At 33.2% G+C, this 11,480-nt stretch overlaps 2 protein-coding genes across 2 annotated transcripts; one reads left to right on the forward strand and one right to left on the reverse strand.

Annotated features, from left to right (window-relative positions):
- The first annotated feature begins 201 nt into the window (after nucleotides 1-201).
- On the forward strand, nucleotides 202-2,821 carry LOC145949347 (uncharacterized). The gene is made up of 4 exons (XM_083070437.1): nucleotides 202-381; nucleotides 515-761; nucleotides 1,632-1,847; nucleotides 1,938-2,821. The coding sequence occupies exons 1-4, from the start codon at nucleotides 217-219 to the stop codon at nucleotides 2,438-2,440; spliced, it is 1,131 nt and encodes a 376-aa protein (XP_082926563.1). The 5' UTR covers nucleotides 202-216; the 3' UTR covers nucleotides 2,441-2,821.
- Nucleotides 2,822-3,692: 871 nt separating this feature from the next.
- LOC109816041 (putative disease resistance RPP13-like protein 1) lies at nucleotides 3,693-11,205 on the reverse strand. Its single transcript, XM_083070436.1, is given in 7 exon segments — nucleotides 3,693-4,309; nucleotides 4,422-4,981; nucleotides 5,140-5,374; nucleotides 5,653-5,705; nucleotides 6,981-7,036; nucleotides 7,248-7,930; nucleotides 7,932-11,205. Coding segments are annotated over 2 exon segments (3,720 nt in total). The 5' UTR covers nucleotides 10,989-11,205; the 3' UTR covers nucleotides 3,693-4,309; nucleotides 4,422-4,981; nucleotides 5,140-5,374; nucleotides 5,653-5,705; nucleotides 6,981-7,036; nucleotides 7,248-7,267.
- Between the last annotated feature and the right edge of the window lie 275 nt (nucleotides 11,206-11,480).

Raw genomic sequence — 11,480 nt, forward strand, 5'->3', positions numbered from 1 at the left:
CCGAAATAAATATACTATATTCATAGTGTGAATTAGCAGATTTTATTTTGATTTTGATTTTAAAAATTTTAATTAATACTTGTGGCGGTAACAATGAATTAATAGATTTTAGCTGAAACGAAATTCAAATTTAAAATTTTAAAATTAAGAACAAAACCCTTTATTTTAAAAAAGTTAATAAAACATTTATTATTTCTTAAAAAAATATTGTTCAGGATGAAGACACTAGTGAACAAAACCCTTTATTTCTCATTGCAAAAGAGAAAGATGAGCCTCAATCTAGTCTCTATCATCGTTGATCGTTTTCTCCTCGATAACAACTTTTCCCTCACGCGTTCCACCTTTCTTAACGAGGCTTCCTCTCTTATTGCCAACCAAGAGGTATGCTACCTTCTTTTTCATTTTTTCTTATTAGAATTGCTTCAATGCTTTCCTCATTCTAATTCTTATCAATCAACAAAAAAGAACTATCAGCAATATTCAAATTTTAATTTTAATTTTACTATTTTTTTAGGTGTCAAAGAGTTTGCTGAGTTTGGAAAATATGCTGGATGAGTATATATGCTTGAAGGGAGAGAAGGCGTCGCTGCATCAAGAAAGGGTTTCGCTGAATCAAGAGAAAATCAGGATTCAGATGCTGTTGCGAGACATGCAAAATGCTGTCAACACATTCAATACTTTCCGGAGGCCACCCCCACCCAATGTTGCAGAGATGAACGCAAATCCTGCAATGCTTCCTCAATCCAGAGTTTCTCCTTCGGGTACATGTTCTTCCTCTTATGCTTGAAAATTTTTTTTTCTCAATGTGGTAGGCAGCCTTATTTGTTGATTTTGATTATTAAAACTGCAACAGCTATTTAAAGCTTTTCAAGTTGTGGCGCGATTAATTCAAATTGAGTTTGAGTTGTGGTATTAGATTGTGAATGCATTGTCATCATTTAAGACGGTGATAATTGCATGAAAGGGTTCCTGCCATGTAGTTGTAGTTTCAAACCGCAATTTAAAACATTTACAAGTTTGATGAAATAAATATTTTGCCTATTTTAAGGACACAGATTAGGTACGATGTGGGGTTTTTGTTATGTGTTATTCGTAAATGATTAATCCTCACCTTATAAGTATTGTTAATTTAAAAAAGTAGAGAGCAATCTCCCCTTACAAGTTTTGTAAGGTAAGGCTTGTTCACCTTAAATTATTTTGATTAGTTGATTTGGAATTTTCAATACTATGCGAAAAGAGTTGGATGCTTCATGTTTGAAATCTGTATAGTTAGATATAATCTATGTTTCTAGTGTTGATTTTTGCGTAGTTTCAATAAATCAGTCTTTGCCTAATATTCTGTTTTGCTAATAGAATTGAATGACTCACTTGAATGTTTGAATTTTCCCAAGAGAAGTCCTATATTTGGGAATTCTGATTGATAAAGTTAGGAGTGTAATCGTTAAATTGTGTTTCCTTAGTCATTGTTTACTGTTGTATTTTTGGATGTGTAAGCTAAGTTTATCAATTAATGGTTGAGTTAATCCTAATGTATTTAAGTCACAATTTGGAAATAAGTTTCAATTAAATTGAATGGTGTTCAACTTTTTAGGTTGTCTTAATGATGTGTTGACATTGCTTTGCTTTCTTAGGTGTTGCTCCTGTTATTACTACTCCTCTACCTCCGCAAAACATGTCTCATATACAGTCACTGCCTATGCGTATGAATACCAATGTGGAAGCAGGAAACTTCTCTGCACCCATGATTAGTGCATCTGACAGAAAGAGAAGAGATAGTCAAGCAATGGATGTTCCTACAGTTTCAAAGCGTCGTGGTAGACCACCTGGTAGAAAAAATAATGTTCAAGGTATTTTTGTCCCCTAGCTGATAAATCTATCAAGTATATGCTAAGCTTTCATAATGTCATTAATTACATTTTTACTCTATCTATTCTCAGGTCAAAACATACTGCCATCATCAAATAATACAGTCAATGACCAAGTAATTTCTACACCTTGTTCTGCAACTCAATCATCGGCTTGGAACTGTGCACTTGGTGGATCACAGGCTCAAGGATCTAATGCAGTCAATAACCAAGTAGTTATTACGCCTTGTTCTGCAACTCAATCATCGGCTGAGAACTGTGCACTTGGTGGATCACAAGTACAAAGATCTAGTGTTGTTAAAAGCTTATTCAATCCTCTTCCATTTCCTACTCCAACCAATTCTCCAGTTTTAAATACACCTTGCAAAACAAATCCCTCTCACAATGATACATGTGTATCCCCTCTCGAGATTTCTCCGATTACGACATGCAATGGGAAGACTGCAGAACAATTGACTTGTTTAGGGAGAAGTCAATGCATTTCTCCAATCAATGTTGATTTGGACCAGACAAGTGAAAAGGATATCGTAAGTAGCAGGTTGGATACTTCTAATATGCATGAAATCATTGCCTGATGATGATGATGTTGCATACAACTTTGACATGGGAGACATATCATCACACAATTCTTGGGATTTTGATATGGACAAGTTTGACAAGGAAGACTTGTCTGAATTCTGCGAATTCGAATGTGGAGCCTTCATTTCATGATGACACTGTCTGAACTCTGAAATGGAAACATGGATTCTTCTCTTTTTTTAGCTTTGTATTCATTATTCAGTGATAAAACCCACATAGGAATTTGGAAATGATGCTGCGAGTGCAACATTGGCTATATCTTATTTGATCTTATATCACCTTATTGTTTAGTTTGGTCTAGTGAAAAACTTGGGCCTTTTGAAACCAACTTCACTGTATGTGTACATTAGAGTGTTGAAGGAAGGTCCTGCTTTTTATTCTCGTGTTAAATTTACATCGGTTATTATTTTTTTTTCGAAAAATAGATCATTCTCATATTTTTGTTCATTATTTCCTGGATTACTGAGTAGCATGTGCAGGTTAAGGATTATGAGAGTCAAGTGCAGCTCTACGTTTGTTTATTATAAGAGTATATAAGATAAAACCACCTTTTTAGTGGGAGTTGGATGGAATATAACTCTTGTTAGAGCGTGATATCGTTAATCACAATGTTGGACCTTTTAATGATTTATACTTATCTTTTTATTTTTCTATTATTATTTTTTTCTTCGTTCATTGTATTAGCGTATAAAAAGTACTATATGTCTCTGTAAAACTTTTTAAAATAACAAATAATAAAAACTATATAATAATAAATGTTTAACGAAAAATATGAATTATTATGAATTGACATGTATAAAAATAAAAAATGGGAGTTATAAAAGAGTAATTAAAAAGAAAGAATTAGACTAAAATTGTCTACACGACAAATCTCAATCTCCTTTAGTATAGTAAGACATATCATAAACTTTGACAAGATTTTTTTTATTTTTTTATTTTGATGAATTCTTTTTTTTCTTAGTTTATAGTGAAGTAACTTTAGTTAATAAATTATTCAAGGTTTTGTCCATGTATTACTATTATTTTTATTGGTATATCTTACATAAATTTCAACAAAGAAAAGTAATGTCGATATCGATCGAGTTATATAAACTTAACATTAACATAAAATATTTGGTTAGATTATCAAAATTCAATTAAAAAAAAAAAAGCTTAAGGAGATGATAATTTGAGAGGAAAATTAATATCAATATCGATTGAGTTATATAACAAGCTGAAATGAAAAATATGCAACTTCACATATACAAAAGAGAGCAAAAACTGATATGATATATTTGATTTATGAACTTAATTTTGTACACATTAAAAATGTTAGAGTAAGTGTTTACATACTAAAACTAATTAACTCCTAATTGAGTAAAACAAATAACAAATTATGACCTAATTGAGCAAAACAAATAACAAATTATGACTAAGCTAATAAGTTAAGATTTTTTTCCTACAGCTACATTTTGCTTTTTTTACATAAACAATCTTTAATCAAACTTAAAAAGTAAAAAAAAACTCTAAAGTATTTAATTATGATAGTGGAAAAATCTCAACTATCAATAATTTTGACATTCCCGATGAATACTTCAAACCTCCTTGTCTCTTGTCTAGATCCAAACTGACTTGCCAAAATGAAGGTAATCAAGTTCCTCTTGTGAAAGATTGACTTTTGTTTCTACAGATGAAATCATTCCCTTCACTTTGATCTTAAAGAATAAAAAGATTTGTGAATTGATGATTCCCTTTCTTCCAATTCATTTTTGTTTTGAGCATTGATATCAAGATGAGAGAAAACAGTGTACTGTAATTGAATTCACTGCCTATACAGTATACACACTACAGTCTCCCAAGCCAGAGACCATTAACTTTTCTGTTTCCTGCAACAAATATTCAAGAAAACGGTAAATCTTTAAATGTGTAGTAATAAATAATTTATAACAAGTAATAATTAAAGGCAAGAAATCATTTTTCAATTATGTGTCAGCATACCTAGGTGACATGCCCAATAGGAGCTGTAAACAGAAGTAGGATGGGATCATCCTGTCAATTTGAACAAGGCCCAGGGTCAAAGCAAATATTATAACAACAAAAGCAAATTCAATAATTCACATATTTTCTTTTGAATTAATGATAGTCAACTGGTTGTATTCCCACGCCAAGAGTATAGAAAGTGACATGCTCAATATTTTCCTAAAGTCAAAGAAATAGAACACACAATTAAGTTCATTAAAAGCATGAAGAATTGAAGCTTACACTCCATTGCTTGAGATACTAGGTTATAATTGTTAAATGGGTTCAAGAATCTGTGGTGTTAATAGGAGAATCTAGGTCAATTTTATATGAAACTTATTCATAGAATAAGTAGCTGACTAGATAGTTATTACCAATTCTAGCTGGCCATAAGGCCTATATGCTCAGGGAGTTGTCGGTGCTTGCTCCAGGCAGACATGGATCAATCTTTGCATTGTTCCCCTCTCTTCTTATTCAGAACATTTTGCCATCTTCAGACCTTGCTCTCGTTCCCTCCTCCTTTTGTCCAGAAATATCAGCTTTACAGATAAACACATCAACTTTCAGTGTTTTGCTCAACAATCAGTATATTACAATTTCTTACAATATTATCAGAAAAAGCAAACCCTCATGTAGCAGAAAATTTGAAATGGCAAGCAGTAAAAGGGCATGCAATATTTTTTAATTATATATATACCTCGTAAATGCATCTGAAAGATCAGTATTAAGAGGCAGTCTGAGATCATCATACTATATAGTTGGCCTTGTATATGTATCCCTCTTATTGTATCCAGTGAAATATCTTCCGATTAAAAATTCACTTATTGAGGAAGTGTCAGTGTTATGTCAATTAAAAGTTCCATTTAGCACTTGTTGAAAGTTGAATTCTGATCCATGGGTAGGTCTAGATTCTCGAAGTCAATCTACCATATCTGAAACATGAATTTCACTCTGACCTCAATCAATTGAATATATAATAGTACATTAAACAAAATATACCTAAACACTTTCAAATACATTGAAATAAGAAGAAAGGGACACCAATGAGTAATGATACGTTGAGATAGAAAAAGTATAATGACATTGATGAGTAACATTTTTTTAGGAATTGTTTCGTTGAATAGTATTTATCAATATTTCCTACTTAATAGTTAATACTTGTATTGTTATTTCTTCTTTGAAGCTAAAGGACCAGGAGCAACATCCTTACCTGAATTTGATTTAGACAATCCCACAAGTTGCCTTTGATAGTGTGTTGATTCTCTGTAGATTCAGCAACATACATAGTACATCAATTTTCATTTTGGAACCAATTTAGATTCAGCAACATATATAGGATAATATCACCAGAAAAGTGAGCCAGGAATTTTGGTATCTCAATAATCTAGGATTAATTTCATAACTATTTTCAGTTTCAGTTATTTAACAAAGAATAAATTAAATGCAACTTCAAGTGCTATATTATGAGTATTATATTAGTATAAAATTGAATAGCGAAATCTTTTTTTTTTTTTCTTGGATTACAACTTCATAAAAGAAAGGACTTTCTCCAATACTTATTATTAGGCACAATTTAGGAACAAATGACAGTCCTTTTTATAAGACATTTTTATAATTTATATAAAATATTAATTTTATTTTCATTTTTTACCCCTTATTAGAGATTTTGAGTATATGTGTTTTTTATTATTGAATAATAAGAAGAGAATTTAATAAATAAATGTTCTTTCTTTCATCTCTTAAACTCTGATTACCATTTATCAATAATTATTGGTATCAGTGCATAAACTTTGATGTGAAGTAATATTTTAACCTCTTCTTTAACAATTTAATAATAAGTAATAAAAGTAAAATTGATCCATAATTTTTTATAAAACTAACAAAATCAATTTAAATAATTACTTATAATAGTCTTTATAAATATGTTAAAAGTGTCTTATAATAAGGACTGAAGTAGATATAAAACACAAATTTACACAACTAACATGTTAACCATTGCGATTATCCTTATGTAATTTTGGTTGAGACTGGTTAGACAATTTTTTAATGTGTTTTCGATGCAAATCATCGTGTACTATTGATTATAAGCGGATAAACTTCTTAATTGTTTAATTAGTTCAACCACAGGCTGGTTAATAAATTAGAAAAAGAAGTTCACAATCAATGTATTTTGTGATTTGTATAAGTTGTTATAATGGAAATTACATTTTGGTTTTTCACGCGAAGTTCCGAGAAAAACCAAATATTGGACACTTGATTTCACACTCGGTCAATAAAAAATATCACCTTGTGTTATACTGTTTGACAAGAACAAGGATTTTTTTTTAATATCGGAGTATGCTATTAATATTTAGACAGCAAAAGGAAATTAATTAGTTAAGTAATTGGAATACATATTATATTCAAAGATAGAAAGTATATTGTTCTCACACATATTTGCCAAAACAAAAATCATGGTTTCTTTCAAGACAACTTTATCATAATTTTAAGAGTTAAATTTATATTGTGTAATGAGATCTATCCTAAGATAATATTTACCTGGTATTCATTGCTAAGCAAAATCTCGGCTCTTACTATGCGGAGTTGCAAACAAACTGCAAAATAGAAAAAGACCGTTAGTTATTTCTGCAATACGTTTTAATTAACGATACACGAATATTCATCGAAAAGAAACAATATACAGATGAATTTTCTATCGTTACACTTGCAAAACGAATCATATTTCAAATTAAACAAGTAACCCATGACTTGTTGAATGCAATAACTAAGTTAAACATAAAGAAAAGGACAAAGCAGGAGAATTACCTGATGATCATCCTTCGTCACTAAATCCATCTATCGTCAACTTTAATGCCAGGGATATGAGAAATTTTAGGCCAAATTTGACGGTGCTTCATGAGGCATAGTTTTTGCAGCAAAGGACAATCAATAATTTGTAATTTTATTAGAGAGAGAGACAACCTTTCACCTGCCATATTCTCCAACTTATGACAAAGACCAATTTGTAAGATTTGGAGGGATGTGAGATGGAGAAGCCCCTTGCAGTCCAACATCTCTAGACTTGAGAAGCGATATAGAGAGAGAGACGTAAGGGAGAGAGGCAACAAACCCTCCTTTGGGAAGGACTTCATGCCATCACACGGACCATGGATGATGAGATCGGTAAGCATGTCCATCGATGGCCATGCTAGGCCGCTCACTAGTTTCTCACAATTGGAAATCCAAATCGTACTCAAGTTAGGTGGCATACCCCCTTCAGGAAATGACTCAATTTCCGGGCAGTTGCTTATTTCAATATAACCTAACTTTGGAAGAAGAGCACTCATCTGAGTAGGCAACGACTTCAACTTGTTGCAATGCTCAACTCTGAAAACAGTCAAATTGGGCGCAGGAAATCCTTCTCTTGGGAATGAAACAAAGTTAGGGCAATGGCGAATCTCAAAAAAACTTAGATTCTTAGGTGACTCTGACACTGAAACCAAGAGAGATTTCCATATTTTCACACATATCGATTGTGAGTCTTTTGAGATTTGGAAAGGTAATCAATGGAAGAGATGTGAGCGAGTCACAACTGTTGTATACATTTAGTGATTCTAGCAACTCGTGTTTCTGTAGGGACGGGAATTCTAATTTCTTAATATCTTTGATATCAAGAGTGTTGAGCGATGCAGGCAAATGACCACCTGGAAATGATATCGCTGAGAAACTATCACTTAATGTTAAAGAATGGAGAGAAGTTGGTTGGACGTTAGTGATGGCCTCGATCATGGACTCCACCATTGGGCTTCCTTTTACTTCTATAGATTCCACCGAAGGAGGAAACACATCCAGCGCTACTTTATTACTTTCACAAATCTCTAAATCTTGCAGGATAGGAGCCATTGGAAGAGTAGAGACAAGCTGCTCGCAATTAGAAATCCAAAGAGATTCCAGTGCAGGAAGGTAATTTGGCAAATCTCCCCGTAATTTAGGACAATGACGAATATAAAGCCTCCTGAGTGAAGAAAAAGCATCTGACTCAAAGGAACTCCACACTTCCCAACAAGGCATGTCATTAATTTCTAGAAATTCAAGGAAGGGAAAGGATTTCACAGAACAAGAATTTCCATTCTTGTAAAAACCTGCATCAATAGTCTTTAACGAATTCAATCGTGAAATCCAGAGGCTCTTGAGAGATGGTAGTTGCCCAAGCGAAGGAAGCATACAACAATTCTTACAATCATATAACCGTAGATCTGTTATACAGTGGAACAAACAATTTCCCACCCAATCCGGAAATCTAGTTCCTTGATAACCACTTATTGATAGATATTTCAGCTCTTGGTGAGGTTGTAATTTACAGAGTACATCTGTTTCAATTTGGAACTGGCTACTATTGTCGTTACATTCAGACCAATTCAAAAATAATCTGTCAATGTACTTCTTATCCATTATCTTAGCCTCCGATGCTTCATCACTTGAGGTAACATTCTCCAAATTTCTAATCATAAGCGAACCGTGAAGGTTTGAAAGTCCTCCCAATTCTTTGATCCCATTCTCTATATTCTTGCCCACAATAAAAAAATCTAATTTTTGTAAGTGGTTTAATTTTCCCATTCCTCTAGGCATCTCTTTTAAAGGAACACGATGTATATCAAGATGACGCAAGTTTACAAGATTCTGCATGCCAGTGGGTAGGCTAGTCAACTTGTAGCAATTATACAACTTCAAGGTTTCTAGATTGTACAAATTACACAACGATTCTGGCAATGTAGAAACACTTGTAAAAGACAAATTTAAATAACGCAAATAGGTCAATTTACCTATTGAATCAGGCAAAGCATCCAAACTTCGGAAGTCACGGAATGATAAAACTCTCAAGTACAAAAGTTTTGACATTATAATACATGGTGCCTTCTCAATATGGAATGGACCACCTTCAAAATGGATGATAGACAAGAAAGTTCTCAAAAATTTTACTCCATCAAAGTTGTCCAAGACAGCATGACTGAATTTGGTAAATGACAAATGACGAATCTGGACATCAATCTTGGTTTCTTTTCCGATATCTTCTGATCTCAAATAGAATTCTCGTCCAAGGGATGTTGCTAGATCATGCATAAGGTCATGCATCACAAAATCATTTCCCGGTGTCTTAATTCTTGCATGTTGAAAAAATGATCTTGAAACTAGATAATCAAAATACTCGCAACCAACTTCTTCTAATGATTTTCCTGTTTTTCCTGGCTTTAAAAGATCTTCAGCCATCCACAATAAGATTAATTCATTTTTCTGAAATTCATAATCTTTAGGATACAATGAACAATAAACTAAACATCGTTTTAGTTGTGGAGGGAGATAATGATAACTAATTCTCAGTGCTGGAATAATGTTACACTCAAGTTCCCAAATGTCACTGTTCAGTACATCATTCCAATCCCTAACGCCATGCTTTCTTCTCAACATACCTCCAAGTGATTGTACTGCTAAAGGCAATCCCTTACACTTTTTAACAATGTCTCTTCCAATTTTTTCTAGAGTCATTGAATTCTCAGTAGGCTCTGGAGTAAAACATGCATGGTTTGCAAACACTAACCAGCAATCCTCATTCGACAATCGATTTAGATGATAAGGTTGAACAGTACAGACTACAGTTGCTACACTTTCATTGCGGGTTGTAACAAGAATTTTACTTCCCTTAATTCCACGTTGAAGTGGTTTCTTAAGAAGACTCCAATTAACATAATCTTGAATCCAAACATCATCCAAAACAATCAAGAACTTTTTATCTTTCAGTTTGTCCATCAAATCAAGGTGAAGTAAATTTAGATCATTAATTTTACAAGGTTGTGCAATAACTGCCTCAGATATAATTTTTGTGATGTTTACAATATCAAATTCTTCAGAAACACAAACCCATGCTTTAAAATCAAATATTTCCTTCAAACTGTCGTCATTGTACACCAATTGTGCCAAAGTAGTTTTTCCAACTCCACCCATGCCCACAATAGGAATGACAGACACTTCTTCACCATCACTACTATTCTCCAACAACAACTTGATTATGGCCTCCTTGTCATCATCCCTACCATATATGTGAGATCCATCTTCAAGAGATGTTGATGGAACTTTCCATGGTACACTGTTCTCCACTACAATCTCTTTCAGATCAAGACTCTCCTTAAGTCTTAAAACATTCTCTAATCTGACAACTATGTCTTCCAACTTAGTAATTATCTTACTGTTGGAAAAACGAGAAAAGAAGTTTCTTACCTTCTTTTGGGTGGCAGCTTTGGTAGAAACATGATCGAGCAAGTCATCAGCCTGGTAGACAAGATCTTTGAGAGTAGTGAGCCAGTGGTTGACATTGGAGTCTGTGATTTGTTTCTTCTCAGCATCATCAAGCACAGCTCTAACCACTCTCAGAGTGGTCTCCAACTGTTGAAGCAACTTGTTGTCAAGCTTGTTTCCACGGATAAAGTGGACAACCTCAGGTGAAGCCAGCCTTTCAAAAAGAACATCAAGGAAGGCAGAGAGGAACGCACCACCTACGACTGCTGCAGCCATGATCTCAAGAACAAGTGATATTAAGAGTTAAATGAGAAAGGTAAGAAATTGGTTGCAATAAACTTGATTGGTTCTTTTTAGATGTAATGATAGTTGACTTCACTAAACTCTCATTACTTTTACTCGCTCAGCTTCAAGACAAAGTGTAGTGGTGGTTGGTATCACATCACAACCTATGCAGTTGGATTGGATGTTTTTTCAAAGACTCTTTCCTTTTGCACCGCACAAATAAGATGCTTTCTTGATATTCGTATACCATTAATTAAAAGTAGGTTATATTTATCAAATGCTTTAATTAGTGTTGATATTTTGTTTACAAACTGTGCAAGGGGTAAATGCATAATTGACTTCCGGTGCTAACACGGTTTGTGGGACAAGTTATAGTGACTGCTGGTACTAACAATTATTTTCTTTAACTCAATTATTTTCTTATCACCAATTATATTACCCAGAAACCTTTCAGAACAATATATATTTCCTCAGTTTACTATC

The sequence above is a fragment of the Cajanus cajan genome, chromosome 3 (genome assembly GCF_000230855.2).
Source record: "Cajanus cajan strain Asha chromosome 3, NIPB_CcT2T_4, whole genome shotgun sequence".
In the NCBI taxonomy this organism is placed as follows: Eukaryota; Viridiplantae; Streptophyta; class Magnoliopsida; order Fabales; family Fabaceae; genus Cajanus; species Cajanus cajan.

What these genes read in the sequence shown, in the direction of transcription:
- LOC145949347 (XM_083070437.1), top strand. Translation starts at nt 217, where the DNA reads ATGAAGACACTAGTGAACAAAACCCTTTATTTCTCATTGCAAAAGAGA. An exon ending in CTCTTATTGCCAACCAAGAG is followed by an intron (nt 382 to 514) that starts GTATGCTACCTT and finishes CTATTTTTTTAG; the next exon opens with GTGTCAAAGAGTTTGCTGAG. An exon ending in ATCCAGAGTTTCTCCTTCGG is followed by an intron (nt 762 to 1,631) that starts GTACATGTTCTT and finishes TTGCTTTCTTAG; the next exon opens with GTGTTGCTCCTGTTATTACT.